At 40.7% G+C, this 17660-nt stretch overlaps 1 protein-coding gene across 2 annotated transcripts; it reads left to right on the plus strand.

Annotated features, from left to right (window-relative positions):
- Positions 1-17605, plus strand: LOC149028864 (histone-lysine N-methyltransferase ATXR3-like). 2 transcript variants are annotated; one of them, XM_089139246.1, is made up of 17 exons: positions 1-220; positions 436-2813; positions 2976-3032; positions 4138-5331; positions 5925-6304; positions 6390-6959; positions 7065-7165; positions 7907-8960; positions 9073-9144; positions 9897-10007; positions 10125-10225; positions 16264-16363; positions 16446-16541; positions 16672-16839; positions 16925-17050; positions 17158-17211; positions 17354-17605. In XM_089139246.1, exons 2-17 carry the CDS (start codon positions 548-550, stop codon positions 17603-17605), a joined length of 6702 nt encoding a protein of 2233 aa, XP_088995372.1. In that variant the 5' UTR covers positions 1-220; positions 436-547. The 2 variants fall into 2 exon arrangements, with proteins under 2 accessions (XP_088995372.1, XP_088995377.1); XM_089139251.1 differs by lacking the exons at positions 16264-16363; positions 16446-16541; positions 16672-16839; ... (1 more) ...; positions 17158-17211; positions 17354-17605 and having other exon boundaries at positions 9897-10020; positions 10125-10217.
- Positions 17606-17660: the final 55 nt, after the last annotated feature.

Consider the following 17660-nt stretch of genomic DNA (forward strand, 5'->3'; position numbering starts at 1 on the left):
TTTCAGAGAAAAGAAAGAGACGAAGGAGAATAGACAGAGGAGAGCGAGATAACATAGAGGACGAGCTTCATCTTCTTCTTTTTGTTCTGCTTCTTCTTTTCTAGCTGTTCTGTGGCGTATTCAGATCTATTCACACGCGAGTCAGTAGCTGTTCTTCGTTCACGTCGAAGCTCCTAAATTCTCTTATTGGATCCGTTGCTTTAGTTGTTTTAGTTTCTTTGTAAGTCTTCTCGCTTGTATTCGATTTTGATTGTTTGTCATATTGGATTCGAAGCTCGCAGGTGTGAATTTGGTTCTCTCTATTTTCCTCTTCCTCGTGATTTGCGGATTACGGCTTCTCTTATTTTCTTTTTCTTCTTTCTAAACCCTACATTGCATTCAGGATTAGATTTTAAGTGCTTATTTGGTTGCTGGATTGTTTTTGGTGAAAATTAGGTTTTTCGAGTTAGTTGCCCGGATTGATCCAGCTGAAGAAACCGCAGTATGAGCATCGATAGCCCCAGGGGACAGGAGAATTAGGGTTCTTTTCTGTAGTTCTTGGATTTCCATGGGTGATGGCGGAGTTGCTTGCGTGTCTTCGCAGCATATTATGGAAAGATTTCCAATTTCAGATACGTTTTGCGGAGGCAGTGGTGGTTTCAATTCTAAGTCTCTTCAACTTGCAGAATCTCATCTTCAGCGAAAACATGAAAAGAAAATGGAATTAGAGAAGGAGGCATTCAGTTCAGGGAAGGGGCGGAAGTTCGAGTCGGGTGAAGAAGAACTAAGTTCAGAGATAGCGAAGAACGAAGAAGTTGAGAAGGGCGAGTTTGTTTTAGAAAATCTGCCAAAGGAAGATGTGGAGGAGGGAGAGGTTGCTTCTTTCCAGGGGCTGAGAGTTGACGTTGAGAATGGTGAATTTGTTCCCGAGAAGTCTCATAGAAGTAAAATTGAAAATGGGGAGTCTGTCCCTGATAAGTGGAGAAAAGGTGGTGAGATGGACAAGGGAGAGTCTGTTCCAGAGAAGTGGCCAAAAGGAGAAGTTGTAAGGGAAGAATTTGTTACCGGAAGGGCATGTACAGAATTAGAGAAGGGGGAGTTCATTCCTGAAAGGTGGAGGAGAGGTGACGTGCACAAGTCAGACTTGGGGAGAGGACGAAAAGGAGAAGTTGAGAATGGAGAATTTATCGTTGAAAAATGGCGGAAAAGTGAAGTGGTGAAAGAATATGGTTCAGGGAAAGGGAGAAAATCGGAAGTGGAGAAGGAAGACGCGGCCAAAGACAGGGGATGGAAATACGACCGAGATCGAACACCACCTTCTGTGAAGTTCTCTGATGAGGATGCTTATCAAAAAAGAGAACTTACTAGGAGTGGGAGTGAACGTAGAAAAAGGTTTTCTAGTTCCATGTGGGAGAGTGATCATGAAAGGGACACAAAAAACAGTTCGAGGACTGCAGGGGAGGAACTGGGTTCAGGTAGGCATGAATACAGTGGTGACAAGAGTCATGGAAGAGAGCACCCATCTGGAACATATCTGAAACGTCAGTGTACAGAATCAGAGGGTAGCAGCCGCAAACACCATGGGGAAGAATATCCAGGTTCTAAAAGCAGAAAAACCACTGATGATAGTAACCGAGCTGGCTATGATAAGCATTCTTCACGAAGCTTCCAGGGGAGCTCTTACAGAAACTCTTCATCATCAAGGGTGATATCCTCCAGCAGGTTCTCTTCTAGACAAAATGATTCTTCTTTGTCATCTAAACGAGTGCATGACAGGCACTGGCGCAGTCCAGCCCGCATTGAGCGGTCCCCACATAACCGGGCCCGGCACCATCACTGTGATCGGAGTCCAACCCGCTCTGAGCGATCCCCACATGATCGGAACCGTCACCATGATCACAGGAAACGAAGCCCTATTCAAGTAGAGAGGTCCCCGCATGACCGATCACGACACCATGATCGGAGGGATGATCGCCGAGATCGGACACCGGATTACCAGGAGAGGTCACCATCTGATAGGAGTAGGGCCTGTGATTACCGGGAGTCAAGTCGGAAGAGTGGGGGAAGTGAAAGACATGGTAGGTATGCAAACCAGAGGAATGAAGAGAAAATTGGCCAGAGGAAGTCAGCTGAAAGGGATCCTCACAAACATTCATCAACCTCTCAACCCCCTACTGGCAGCACTTTAAATTGTAGTAGTAGCGTTTCTGCTGTTAAAGATATCAATCATCACTGTCACAAAGAAGAAGAGACTCAAAATCAGAGCTTGAAGTCTGAAGAACCTTCTCAGGTTAATGAAGTTCCTAAACCTGAAGAGCTGCTCTCTATGGAAGAGGATATGGATATCAGTGACACACCACCTCATGTTCCCATTATGTCAGATTCAAATATGGGAAAATGGTTTTATCTCGATCATTTTGGCATTGAGCAAGGCCCTTCAAAATTATGTGACATTAAGAAGCTTGTGGAGGAAGGGTTTATGCTCTCAGATCATCTGATAAAGCATTCAGACAGTGACCGGTGGGTAGCTGTTGAAAATGCTGTTTCCCCATTGGTGCCTGTGAACTTTCCATCAGTTGTTTCTGATGCCATTACTCAGTTGGCAAGTCCGCCTGAGGCCTCTGGGAATCTATTGGCAGATATTACTGATGCTGGGCAGTTGGTTGATCAGGGAGGCCAGGAACTTTCTGCCTCTTTACTGCATCCATCATCCCACCTGCATGAAGTTTCAACTCCTTTGAAGCCTTTGGAGGATCTCCACATTGATGAAAGGGTTGGAGCCTTGTTAAGTGGTTACACTGTTACCCCTGGGAGAGAACTTGAGATTGTCGGGGGTATGTTTTTCCTTATTTCTTCATTTTATGTTTCTCTGGGTTTCCTTCATTTTCTTCATTTTGATATTTACTTTTTTGGGATACTTGAATTCTCATTCATCATCTTCATTTAAGATTGGTTGTTTGGTTTTTGCTGTTTACTGGAAATCTATGTTATTGCAGATGCTTTACAGATAACGTTTGAGCATGTGGACTGGGAAAACTGGTGTAGGTCTGAAGGTAATTTCCCATTTACACTGCAAACACTCATAGTGAAGTTGCTGTATCCTTCTTGGAATGGACATCCATTTCTTACCTACTCAATGAAGTATTATGAATCAGTATAAATCTAGATGTTGGTTATTTGTACTTGGGAGTAGGTATGATGCAAGGTTATATAGATCTTGTTTTTGCCTTCCATAAGTTTTTCATGTTTCTGAGGGCCAGAGACGGCGAAGGGGTGTTGGTTGTTTTAGTCAGTAACCTGCACTCTTGCATTTCTGGAATCTTCAATTGAATTAACTGAGAAGAAAGAGTATACCAGTGCAGCCTTACCTCGCTTCATGGAGAGGTTGTTTCAAGTTTTTAACCTGCTACCTGGTTGTTGCAATACCATGACTGACCAACGAAAACCATTTATTTGGTTGTTGGACCATGTGAACATATGGTTACAAAGAGCCTTGTGGATAATGTGGAAAGCCACTGAGAAAGGAAACATGAGTTTTCTATGCTCACATTATAACATTTTCCTGTAGCAAATTATTTTCCCCCCCAGTGTGAGAGTCGGTGAGGAAGGAAGCATGAGTTTTCCTTGGCCACATTTAACATTTTTTTTTGGGTAGAAAATGTTACTATTTCCAAGCCCTGTTTTTGGGTAAAGTCTCCAATTTCTATTTTGGTAATGTAATATAAATAGGATGTGGTAAAATGATGTTACAGCAATAGTACTGTATGTTTGTATGTGTCATCTTGTAAAGCTCATAAACCATCAAAGTTTAGCTCATTTTTGGGTCTGGGGTTTGGGTGGTGTTTCTTTCTCTAAGTCACTGGGTTTCCTATGCTGCTATGCATGCTGTGAGTGTTGCTTCCAATCTGCTTTGTGATGATTTACTTTGATTCAGCTAAGTTTACAGACTGGAGGACATAAATTGATATATGTCTCAGTTTTTTTTTTAGAATAATTTCATCCCTCCCCCCCCCCCCCCGGGTGGATTTTCTTCTAAATACTAATATATAAATGAAGGCAAAAGGTCATGAAGTATCTGGTGTGAGAAGCTTATCCATCATGCATGTGCCACTTCCTGACAATCTTGATCTTATGATGGTGAGGTTTGTTGCTTTACAGGATTTACAAGATATCAACCTTCAACAGTGTATTACATGCAACCAAGAGATGCCAATTTTGACAGTTCTCTTGATGCCATGTCAAAAGAAGAAACAGAATCTAGGTCAACTGATGCCTTGGCCAGTGCTGACCAGATTGACTGGTTTTCCAGCCGATGGTCTTGCAAAGGTGGTGACTGGATGAGGAATGATGAAGCTTCTTTTGATAGGTTATGCTTTAAGAAATCTATCCTTAATGATGGTTATCCACTATGCCAGATGTCAAAGTCCCACTATGAGGATCCTCGCTGGCAGAGGAAAGATGAGTTGTACTATCCTTCCAGGAGCAGAAGGCTTGACCTACCACCTTGGGCTTTTTCCTTGACAGAAGAAGAGAAGAATGAGTACAACGTTACCAGTAGAACAGGCCAAATCAAGCCACTTGTGGGAAGGGTAGTGAAGGGAACCATGTTATCAGTTGTCAGGATAAATGCTTGTGTGGTAAAAAACCATGGTTCATTTATTTCTGAGCCTCGTGTGAGAATTAGAAGAGGCGAGCATCATTCGTCAAGGTCCCATCAGTTTGTATCTGGAAGCAGTGATGGCAAGAACAACTCAACAGAAGGCCCTTCTCGATTCAGAAAACACAGGGAGCGAGATTTAGAGGGTTTGCATAAAAGTTTAACACCCATCAACACCCCAAAAGATCATGTCTGCACGGTAGATGAATTGCAGTTGCATTTGGGTGGTTGGTACTATCTTGATGGTGCTGGCCATGAACGTGGTCCATTCTCATTTTCTAAGCTACGAGATTTGGTTGACAAAGGTACTATTCCCAAGTACACTAGTGCCTTCAGGAAGGATGATAACGTATGGGTTCCAGTTGTCACTGCTGCACAGGCTTCTGAAGCTGCTCCAGTAACCGATTCTTCTGCTGCTCAGTTGCAGGTTGCTGCACAGGGTGGGGATCACATAGCTTCCAGTTCATTTCACAGGTTGCATCCTCAATTCATTGGTTATACATGTGGGAAACTGCATGAGCTGGTGATGAAATTGTACAAGAGCCGGGAATTTGCTGCAGCTATAAATGAAGTCTTGGATCCATGGATCAATGCTAAGCAACCAAAGAAGGAACTAGACAAACAATCTTTTACTTCAGCTGTCATGAAAAGTTCTTTCCCACAGAACTTAATGATGCACAGGTTCCAAAAATCAGGTAGGAGGAACCTTCTTGAGTTCTGTTTTTTGAATTTTTTTCAACTTATTTTATTTTGTTATAAGAATGCTGATTTTAGATAGAAGATGAGTCGTTCCTTCTTCCTGGGTTGTCTTTGGCTCACATGCTTTTCATGTGACTTGGATCCTCCACTTGAAAACCCCACCTTGCGTGTAACCTATGCAAAATGCAATATAATCGGTTGAACATATGGTTGGGGGGTTGGACTGGGAACAAGTGAGTTTTCATCACAGAATTGAGAATGTTACATGGCAAGTACATATAGCTTTAGTGGTTTGTCCACCATACGGGCTACTCTTTGACCTTAAGCTTTCTTCTTTGGAACATAATTTTTACCACGGGTAGTAGTTCAGGACAGGGGACAGGAGCCTTATTATTCAGGTGCTTTCTTTAGTATTATTTTTATTAATATTATTATTATTCTTTTTACTATCACTACATCTACTACTGTTATTATTGTTATTATTTTTTGGGTGCTGGGTCTCGTGATGTCATCTACCTTCAGTACGGTCAATCATGTTGTTGATCTGTTTTGCTGGGTATTTTATCTCCTTGTTTTTTATCCATAACAGAAGATGAAGCATCATTGCGTGCTGGCAAAAGAGCTCGGATGGTGGTGGTCAATGAAAGTGAAGAAGATGACGAAGTGGATGAAGGTCTGGTCAAATGGAAGGATGGCTGCTCCTTTGAGGATTTATGTGGTGATGCTGTTTACGATGAAGGAAATGATTCAGGTCCTAAAGTCGAAAATGAGAACTGGGGACTGCTTGATCGTAGTATACTGGCTCGAGTTTTCCATTTTCTGGGAGCTGACTTGAAGTCTTTAGCGTTCTCTGCGGTTACTTGTAAGCGCTGGAATGCTGCAGCCAGGTTTTACAGGGATATTACTAGACAAGTCGACTTCTCCTCTTCTGGCTCCAAGTGCACTGACTCAATGTTCTTGAACATTATGGTAAGCTCTCTTCCTGTTTGCTAATTCCGGTCATCAAGATTCATGCTTTTCTCTGTGTTAATGTACATCTTGATTTGACATCCAGGATGCTTATAAGAAAGAAAAGATAACATCAATCATCCTGGTTGGCTGCATCAATATAACTGCTGGTGCCCTTGAGGAAATTCTGCATTTGTTCCCTTGTATATCTTCTATAGATATCAGGGGCTGCAGCCAGTTCAAGGAATTGACCAAGAAATTTCAGAATGTGAACTGGATAAAAAGCCCTCTTTCTGGCGACACTAAGAATTTTGAAGAGACTGGTTCAAAGATAAGGAGCCTCAGACAGATAACTGGGAAAAATTTCCCAGTTTCTAAAGGTTTCAAGGGCTCTAGTAGTCATATGGATGATTCCACTGAACCTGGAAATTCTCTTGATCATGATATCTCTGTAAATAGGAAAGAGTCAGTTGGTCCATCATGCCGGCAAAGCTCTTACGGACGTAGAAAACTGCGTGATGTCACAAAACCTTCATCACTCCTATCAAGGGATGCCCAGATAAGGTGGTTGCTTCGCAAGAAATCTGAAAATGGCTATAAGAGAATGGAAGAATTCCTTGCTTTGAGTCTTAGGGACATAATGAAGGAGAACACATTTGAGTTCTTTGTACCTAAGGTATTGTCACTTGATTTGGTATCTTTAGAAACTTTAGTGTTATTACATCATTTGAATTTTCTTGGTTCGTATAATCACCACTTTCTTTTCAATCTCATTGATCAGGTTGCTGAAATTGAAAATAGGATGAAGAATGGCTATTACATTGGTCATGGTTTGAACTCTGTCAAGGAAGATATCAGTCGAATGTGTCGTGATGCAATAAAGTAAGCTTTCTTGCTTGACTTTTGCTTCCTAAATCTAGAAAACATGCAGTAATATCTCTTTTCATTATGCACCCCTATGAGATTGGAAATTTTTTAGAAAGATGTCAATCAGTATATTTATGAAAAATGAGTCCTTCAGTATCTCTCGATATGTGGCACAGTATTTTTCTTTTTCATTTTCCCACACATCCAGGAATATGAGTCAGTAAATATGATTTTATTGCCTCCTGTATTCTATTATTTAACCATATTTCTGTTGATTCTATTAGTTATTTTTGTCTTTGATTTGGCTATTATCTATGGGTGCAGTAAACCTTTTCTTAATGTCATATAATATTCTGCATCAATGCAGAGCCCAAAATCGAGATGGTGATGGTGATATGAATGAACTTTCTTGCTACATTTTTGCTTCTTATGTCTACAAAACATGCAGTGACACCTCTTTCCATGATGCAGTGATGCACCACTATGAAACCGCACAAAATTTTGAGAAAGACGTCTGTTGACATATTTATGAAAAATAAGTCCTTCAGCATCTTTTAATATGGCATGGTGAATTTTTTTGGTTTTCCCATACTTCTAGGAGCATGAGTTGGTAAAGATGATTTTATTGCCTCCTGTTAACTATGGTTAACCATGTTGCTGATGATTCTATTGGTTATTGCTGACTTTAGTTCAGCTATTATTTATGGGTGCAGTAAATCTTTTGTTTAAGTAATATAATATTTTGCATTGATGCAGAGCCCGAAGTCGAGGTGATGCTGGTGATATGAATCATATTATTATGTTATTCATCCGACTTGCCACAAGTTTGGATGAGAATTCTAAGTCCCTTCATGAAAGAGATGAAATAATGAAGAAAATAAAGGATAATTCACCTGTAGGGTTTTGCTCAGCAACCACCAAGTATGGAAAGAAACTCAATAAAATGGTGAATGAAAGGAAGCTTATGCGTAATGGTGCATCCTATGTCAATGGTGGTATAGGTAATGGAGAGTCTGCATCTGATCGGGAAATAAGACGACGGTTATCCAAGTTGAATAAGAGAGACTTAGATTCAGGAAGTGAGACTTCTGATGACCTTGATCAGTCTTCTGAAGATTCAAGCGGTGATGTCAATGGTTCTTCCTCGGGTACAGAAAGTGATCTAGGTTTCCAATCTGAAGGAGGAACTGGTGATTTAACTGTAGACAGATACTTAGGGGCAGATGAGGCTTTATATTCTATGACTGATGACCGTGAATGGGGTGCTAGGATGACAAAAGCAAGCCTTGTTCCTCCGGTTACTAGGAAGTATGAAGTCATTGATCGATATGTCATTGTGGCAGATGAGGAGGAAGTACAACGGAAGATGCGAGTTTCTCTACCTGAGGACTATCCTGAGAAGCTTGAGGCACAAAAAAATAGCACTGAATCAGATATGGAAATCCCTGAAGTAAAAGACTACAAACCCAGAAAACAACTTGGAAACGAGGTCCTAGAACAGGAAGTCTATGGCATAGATCCTTATACTCATAATCTTATCCTAGACTCCGTGCCTGAAGATGTGGATTGGTCACTTCTGGAAAAGTGTATGTTTGTTGAAGATGTGCTTCTGCGAGTTCTGAATAAGCAAGTCAGAGCCTTCACTGGTACTGCAAATACCCCGATGAAATATCCCTTGCAGCCTGTTGTTGAAGAGATCCTAAAGACTACTGCTCGGGAAGGTGGTGATAAACGCATTATGAAAGTGTGTCAATGCATCTTAAAGTCCATGGAAAAGCGTCCTGAAGACAATTATGTTGCTTACAGAAAGGTATATCTTTACTCCGATTCCAGTATGAGCACCTGTACCATGATTTGTCTTGGTTCAAGTAATTCTGATTATTTTTTGTTTTACTAAATGTCTGTTTGCATGCGACTATCAGGGGCTTGGAGTAGTTTGCAATAAAGAAGAAGGTTTTAGTGATGATGATTTTGTTGTGGAGTTTCTAGGAGAGGTAAGATATTACAGCTGCTGGCAAGCTATGCTAAACAAATAAAGCTCTTTACATATTTGACTTCATTTTTCTTCAGTAAGGAAAATCTCTAAACACTTCAAATGCACACACAACACCCCCTCCCAAAAAAAAAAAAAAAAAAAGGGAAAAAGAAAAAAAAGAAGAAGAAAGAAATAGATAATTCTTGAACTTCTTTTTTTCTTCCCTACTCATCCATTTGTTTTAATAAGTGTCCCGACCTCAGCTTATGATTTTTAAATGCATTTTCAATCAATTAGCCAGCATAATGCCCAATTAGGTTTCCTTTTTTCATTTTCTAAAGAACTGACATGGTTGATGTTAGTTACTTCCATGATCTTATATTGTGGTAGATTCAAATTGTTGCTGTCTGTGTCCACATATTTCATGTATTATCCATTGCTGAATGGGTTTTATTCTCCAAACCTTCTCCTTTCCCCCAGAGTGATAAAATCTTTTGTTCTTTGAAAGTTTAAGTGTGTCTGATATGTAGTATTGTAGTGATTGTCGTGTTTCAATTTCCATTCTAGAGGACTTCATGTTCCATTTATTCTTGGTGGGTTTTACTTATTATTTTGAATTCCAGATTTTCAGAGCTATCATTCTTTAATCTTCGTCATATCTCGTGATTTCCTTGCTTCCTATGTCATCATTTGGGTTGGAGTAAGAAATTTTTTGTTAAATTACCTAGTAAATCATATGTTCTTAAACTCAAACTTTCTGTCGTGTCTTAGGTTTATCCTGCTTGGAAATGGTTTGAGAAGCAAGATGGGATTCGATCCCTTCAAAAGAACAGTAAAGATCCAGCTCCAGAGTTCTATAACATATATCTAGAGAGGCCAAAGGTTCTACTTATCTGTAAAATTTTCTCCATATGCTGTATATGACCTGATCTTTTTTTATTTTTATTTTATTTTATTTCGTTCTTATTTGATACTCAACTCAATGGGTTCATTTGGCAGGGAGACTCTGATGGTTATGATTTAGTTGTTGTTGATGCCATGCACAAGGCCAATTATGCAAGCCGTATCTGTCACTCGTGCAGACCTAATTGTGAAGCGAAGTAAGTTCTGCTTGTTTCATTTTTTGGATTTCCCTGGTTGTATCTCGAGTTGCGACTGGTTTTCCAGAAGGAAACTCGATCAAAATTTCATTCCCATTCTGATCAGCCTATTGAGTGATGGAGTGAACTCTTATTTCGCCATTTCTTCCTAAAGGCTTAATCTCTGACTTGATTCAATTTCTGAGTTGATCTAACAGGTTAATTTCACATATGAAATCAGTAATCCTTCATCATTTCTTAATTCTAATTCCATTTGTAATTTACCTTTTTTTTTTTTTACCATCAGTCCTATCGCTACTAGGACTTTGCACTATTTGCTGATCTGGCCATCTGATTATGTTCAGACTTTCAGCAGCCTTCTGTATGCTGTTTTTCAAATTCTATCTCAGTTTCAACCCAACTCCACCATGAGGATTTTGAGGGAGTGGTGATTAGTGTGAGATCTGTGGGAGGTCAAGGCGTGGAATTCCCAACTATGATGGGCTGCATTATGGATCCTAGGCCCTTATTATTTGCATTTTTCATGGAGAATCTAACCAAGAACATCCATGATGAGGGTTCCTGGCATATGCTCTTTGCCGATGATAATTTTTTGGTGGGTGAGACAGAAGCAGGGATTAATGTAAAGTTGGATATATGGAGATCAGCCTTTGGAAAAATATTTACGGTTAGTGGAAGGAAGATGGAGTATATGAAGTCTAATTTAAGTCACATTATGATGGATACTGACATAGTGCAAATTGAGGAACGAGGGATACTGCAAAGTGACTCTTTTAGATCTCGGAGGTCAGTCTTATATAAAGAAGGTGACATAGAAGAGGATATGTCATAGAGAATGAAGTGGAATGCTTAAAGAGGAGAGGGGTGTGATGTAGATTTATCATCAAATTGGGCTTATTTCCTTTAGAACAAGTCTAAGGTTAGGAAGTCTTGGGGTTTTTATCTCGTGGAGTTGTGGGTTACTTTGTAGCAGGCCATTCTTACAGGCACAACCCCAAAATATGGGTAATTAGGTTGAGCACAAAAATAACTTTTATTTACTTTTTTTTTGAAGCCTTCTAGTTGCATTGACTGAACCAGTGCTTCAATCTAAGTCATGATTTAATTGATTCAAATAAAGGAAGGATAGAGCTGGCCCTCCAAGTATTCCTCCGTCCCCTCTCCCTAGCCCTTGCTGTTGACTCCTGCCTTGGCCTTGGGTCAATCGCAAACCCAAACTCCATTCCATCTCTACTCCATTCACTTCTCCTCCCAAGGCTTGGTGAGGGCTTCATTGATCAATAGCTCATGAACTCTTTATGCTGCCCACTCCAATCCCAGGAATGATTAGATAAAATTATCTCCTGCAAGAAAATGCAAATTGTGCAGTCAAACAGTATGTGAGCCATAAGCCCTTCCTCCTGCTTCAACTTGACAGGGGTCATTACTAAGATTCCGTATATCAAGGCTAGGTAGAGAACTCAGGATAAATGAAATACTTGAAAAGGATCACTACCCTTTCTCTAGGAATTGATGCTAAAAAGTAGAATGTAATTAGGACTTTTGTAATAGGTTAAGGCACAGTTGTCAAGGCGACAAGGTGAGGCTAGGAGATAGAGGGCAATGGAAGCCAAGGTGACAAGGCAAGACCAGGTTGCCTTGACCCAAAATGGACCTAGGCAGCCCCCTAGGCAGATGCTTTGACAACCATGGGTTAAGGACTAGGTTAAGCCTTCTGTTTTTAGTACAGAAGTCTATCCTTGAGCTTTCTTAAAAGGTTTTAGTAGGGTCTAATTGGACGTGAATTACTGGAATTGTTGAGCGAGCTGCTGCTTTCTTCTCCATTGCGTGAGACCTATAGTTTCGTAAGATCTGAACTGAAGTGGGATTGGTTGTACCAAACGAGTCCTTGATGGCACGAGGCATGGTTATGTTTGAATTAAAACTTCCCCTCCTGCTAAGTTGAAGAACACCTTGCAGATTCAAGGTTCAGATTGGAGTCCTCATCAGTTTCTGCCATTAACAAACTGCCGCCAAACTAATTCAGCGCAATAACGATTAATTGCATCACCCTGACGCCAAATTCTGTTCCTAACCTTCTAATTTCTCATACTCTAGCTTCCTTCATTGTTTTTTTTTGTCTTTTTTGGTTTTTGGAAATTCTAGCTTAATAAAACATACCCACTGTCCATATTCAACATTGGAATCTGATAAGAACCCAAATTGAATACGGAAATTAATAGCAAAACAAATAAATTAACAAGTTAAACTGGTTCGTCACCTCCTACACCAAATGGTGCCCTCAGCCATAGGCTGCCTTAACAGTCACATATGCATTCAATCCCCTTTCCTCACACCTATTCCATATTTAGAACCTGAAAACCGACAGTAATCCTCTCTATCTCTCTCTCTTCCATGTGGTACGATCCTAGGGCCCTACACTGCCGGCCCCTCGAAATTCACCTTGTCCTCAAGGTGAAGGAAAATCAGAAGTTTGGTCTTCACATGTTTACTGCCCAACCATGTCAATTCATTGTCATGGATCTTTTCAACACTGTTCCCAATTGACATAGTACACTGACCATCAATTAATTGGTGAACTTGGGCATGTTGACCATTTGTTCCTGAACCCTTGGAACATCTTCAATGCTTGAAGAACAAACGCAGGCCTTACGGGTATGCCAGGAATCTTTGACTAAGCATTTGAGGAAAAATCAACACTCCTATTCATAAGAGAAGGAACTAGCAAACCCACAATCATATCAGATGTCATAGCTCCATCTTGCATTTTTCTATAGTAAACCACTCCAAATCCCCCTAAACCAAGTATTTTCCAAAATTTCCTGGTGACATATTTGATTTCAAAATGGAGCTTCCGTGGCTTCCCCAAGTTATTTATGCTGGAACTAATTGTTGGAGTAAAGATTCGACAACCACACCCGATGGACCGTAGAACAGTTGGAACCTTAACCCCTCAACCTTGAAGAATTCGAATTGGTAAATCTTGCTCCCAATTGCAATTGATTTCAGTTTTGGTTCAATTTGTTCAACTACGAGTTTGTCTAAACCTCGAACTCAAGCCAAGATGTGTGACCCAATGTCTGCAAGTTGTTGTTCACAGCCACTCCATCGACATGATAGTTGCACCCAGAATAAAAGAAATCTTCAGACCCTCGGATTCGTCTTCGACCTCTAGTTGTAGCTTTGATGACGTTACATTCGATGCAACTGTCCTTGCCACCTTGAGCAGCTTCCAGTTGCTCTGGATGTTTGTTGTCGGTGATCGATGGAAGGTTTTCCAGCTTCTGATCTTCACCTCCTCCTGTGCAGTTTGGGGTGTTGGCTTAGCTATTGACATGAAGCAAGAAGAGAGGGAGGTAGTGTTCTCCCATAAATGCCCCTGGCCAATACCTCTTTATAACAACACTTTCTCTTTCTGGACCCTGCCTATTTGTTTTCCTAGCCTAAAAGTTGGGATGGGTCTTTTAACCCTCTCTAGAGCTCAATGACGGTGCCCTTTTTCATGGGCCAGATCCAGCTTCGTAAGGTGTCTTTCAGTTGGGCCTCTTAAGGCTAGTACTCCTGTTTTAAGTTGCTGGGCCAAATACTTTAAGCAGTTTAGTACTGGCCAGGCACACATGCTTGGCTTTGTTTGCCGGGACAATTGTGTGAGAAGAACTGGGGGTCCAATAGCCACCCGGTCCATCCCTCCCCGTCGCTTCCTTCTCTTCTCCTGTGAGGCTTCCTGCTGCAACCCAAACCCTAAAACTTCTCCCCATTCTTGCTGTTGCCATTCCTACAACTACCATTGCGCCTCAGTTGAGGGTGAACTGCCTACCATTGTCCCACTCCATCATTATTGCCCTCATCCACGTTGGCTTTGCCGAAGCTTGTGCCACCCGACCTATCTCTCCCCTATACTAGCATTGCTCCACCATCTCTCCAATTCCATCTACTTTGTCCTCTTTCTTCTTCCAATATTACCACCCTGAGACTCAAAACCATCTCTCTTCCTCTCTCTCATAACTGATAAAAAATCACAGGAAACGGCTTCAAGCTTAACCTCCTTTGTCACCTTTGGCACTGGCAAATCCATCTTGTTGGCCTCTCTATCACTGATATCCATTTTCAGTGCTTCCTCAAAGTTTGCCTAGTTAAACACTGGCCATTTCTTCCGGTAAAGCCACTCCAGAGCTTCTCCTTCCAGGTGTTGGAGAGCCACTCCCAATCTTTGCTCCTCAGTTTGGTGTTCCTAACAGAAGAGCATAACTTCTAGGAGCCATCGTTGCACTTCCCCTTTGCCAGAAAACATGGATAATTTGGTCTCCATCTCTTCCCGTGGATTGAAACATGCTCTGATACCAAGTTGATAAGAACCTGCGAATCCAGTCTGAAAACTACTAGTTTTTAATTATTGGAATGAGAAACAAGAACAATAAACAATGATAAACTGGTTACAATGGCACTAGCCCCCTCCCCCCTCCCCACACACACACCAAATGGTGCCCTCAGCCATAGGCTGCCATAACAGTTGCAAGTACATTCCATCCCCTTCCCTTACACCTATCCCATATTTATAGCCCTATAGTCGATAGTAATCCTCTTGTCTCTCTCCCCTCCATGTGACATGATCGTAGGGCCCTTACATAATCCATCCTAACTCGACCCAAATCCTTCATATATCATTCCCACACTCGACTTCCTTTGCTGCTCGAGAATTCAATTAAAACCCTGACATCCATTGATATTCAAGTTTCAAGTTCACAGTAGCTGCTGCTTTGAAAATCTGCAGCTGCCTTCTAGAATACCACAAACAAAGTGTTTTTTGTGAGAACTATGCCTTGGCAAATCTTACTGTTTAAATCTGCTGAAATTTCTTGCATCTTCTCCTAATCCCAAGTGAGGGTTGATCCAAGTTTCGTACCTATCTGCCCAGCTGATCACCTGAAACTACCTTTTTACCCCTCAGTCCTTTTTCTACTAGGAATCCTCCATATTTAACAACGTGATTTAGTTGTATTGTCCAACATATATTGTCCTCCACATCAACTTGACACAACCCCCACCATTAACCCTAATACCAACCTTTGGTGTGCCCTCACTAAAGCACAACTAAAGGTTTGTTTATTGGCTACTGCTTGATCTTTTTCAATCTAGGGCTAAATCATTGTCTGCCTGTTTGGAATGTTGTCTGACTGACATTCCTGTAAAATTTTAGAAGGAAAGTTCTGTAAGATTTTTGTAGGGCCGGCTATGATGTCTGGGGTAGAATATTTGGCGCTCAGAAATGCCATATTGAGAATGTATTTGTCGCATAAATGAGGATGTGGATGGATGTGCAGCAAAGTAACGAACAAAAGTATTAGAGCTGACCTCAGAATTGCCTTGCTTAGTGACTGGCTGTGTGAGCATTGTTTGAGGTGGTTTGGTCATGTTCAACGAAGTCCTGAGAATGCCCCAGTAAGTAGTGATGTTGTCCCTATAGGAGCTAGAAGATTTTGGGTAGGCCTAAAATAATTAAAGGGATGTTGTAAGGAATACATGCATAATCTTGGTCTTGTTCCAGGAATGACCTTGAATAAGGCTTATGGGGTGTAAGGTTGATGTGGCAGATCCCATTTAGCTGAGATTCTCCCGACTTGCTTGGCGTTGCCGCTTTTCTCTTATATTTATTCATTTGCCCCTTCTTTTTTCCCTCCTCATTTAGTCCCTACCTCTCTTTCTCCATCTCTTCATTTCCCCCTTTCTATCGGGCATAATCGGCATTCCCTTTTGTTAGACCTCTTTTCTCCCTTCATTTTTTTCAAATCGGATTTATGTAGCTAACCCCCTAGGTTGAGATATGGTTGATCCCATTTTGTTCTGTTAATCTCCCCAAATCTGGAATTATTTCTGTGAAAAGATTTTGTTCTGCTAATGTTTGATTATTTCAAATTCAGTATGCTTATTACATCCTCAAGTAGATGCGCTTACACAAATTTTCCCCCTCTTTTGTTATATATAGATATTAAGTTCTTTATTTGTGAATATTATGCTTAACAAACCTTTTTCTGGAACAGAGTTACTGCTGTAGATGGTCGGTACCAAATTGGAATCTACACTCTGCGACCAATTGGTTATGGGGAGGAGATTACATTTGATTATAATTCTGTAACAGAGGTTTGTATCTTGTCATTTGGTGTCCTGTGTATTAAAAAGTTTGGTATCACTTACTGATTGATTTCGCTTAATCCTGCATTAGAGTAAGGAAGAGTACGAAGCATCTGTTTGTTTGTGTGGGAGCCAAGTCTGCAGGGGAAGCTATTTAAATTTGACTGGTGAAGGCGCTTTTCAAAAGGTGTGAATTATAATGGAAACCTCTTTATTATTTTTCATTAGATATATATTCTTATCACGAACTGAGCAAGTGTTGTCAGTTCCTTTTCACATGATACTTTTTGGGTTAACTGGAGTTCCATGCACATCAGATACTGAAAGAGCGCCATGGAATTCTAGAACGCCATCAGTTGATGTTAGAGGCTTGTGAGTTGAATTTTGTTTCTGAAGATGATTATGTTGACTTGAGAAGAGCTGGTTTGGGCAATTGTTTGCTTGATGGGTTGCCTGATTGGCTTATTGCATATTCAGCACGCCTGGTAGGTGTCTTTACTGCCTCCTTTGCTCTATTTGAAGCAATCTTTTCACTTTTGGTTTCTGAAATAATTGTATGTATGGATGAAGGTGAGGTTTATAAATTTTGAGAGAACAAAACTTCCGGAAGAGATTTTTAGGCATACTTTGGAAGAGAAGAGAAAATTTTTTTTAGATATTTGCCGAGATACTGAGTGGAGTGACGCTGAGGTTCAGGTAAGTGCTCCTTCTCTCTCAGTCTGTGGGTATATGTGCGGTTACTAACATGTTAGGCTATAGCTTTTTGTGTATGGTTAGCTTATGAATGATAAATGTAACTGCAGGCAGAGGGTGTCTACAACCAAAGGCTTCAAAATTTGGCGATTACCCTTGATAAGGTTGTTGCCTCTCTTTTACCCTTTGTTTAGTATTTCTGTTCCAGTTAGTGTCATGAAACTGAAGTTCTCTGGTTTTATATTTTCATTGTACTTATCTAAGATATGGATCTATATTTTGTTTCTGATGAGATTGATATTTCAGGTTAGGTACGTAATGAGGAGTGTGTTTGGTGACCCAAAGAAAGCTCCACCACCACTTGAGAAGCTAGATCCTGAGGAAGTAGTTTCTTTCCTCTGGAAAGGGAAGGGATCACTTGTTGGGGAATTACTTCAATGTATGGCTCCTCATGTAGAAAAGGATTTGCTGAATGACCTCAAGTCCAAGATTGATGCACATGATCCATCTGATTCTGATGATATCTTGTTTGCACTTAAAAAATCTTTATTATGGTAAGCTGAGTGAGCTGTTATGACTTGCTTCTTCTGTTGTATAACCTTTCTGGATACTT

The sequence above is a fragment of the Hakea prostrata genome, chromosome 1 (assembly GCF_041222555.1).
Source record: "Hakea prostrata isolate BN-2017 chromosome 1, UWA_Hpros_2, whole genome shotgun sequence".
NCBI lineage: Eukaryota > Viridiplantae > Streptophyta > Magnoliopsida > Proteales > Proteaceae > Hakea > Hakea prostrata.

Coding starts and splice junctions, on each gene's coding strand:
- LOC149028864 (XM_089139246.1), top strand. CDS start 548: ATGGGTGATGGCGGAGTTGCTTGCGTGTCTTCGCAGCATATTATGGAA. Junction 7,166..7,906: donor ATGTGTCGTGATGCAATAAA/GTAAGCTTTCTT, acceptor GCATTGATGCAG/AGCCCGAAGTCGAGGTGATG. Junction 16,364..16,445: donor ATTATAATTCTGTAACAGAG/GTTTGTATCTTG, acceptor ATCCTGCATTAG/AGTAAGGAAGAGTACGAAGC.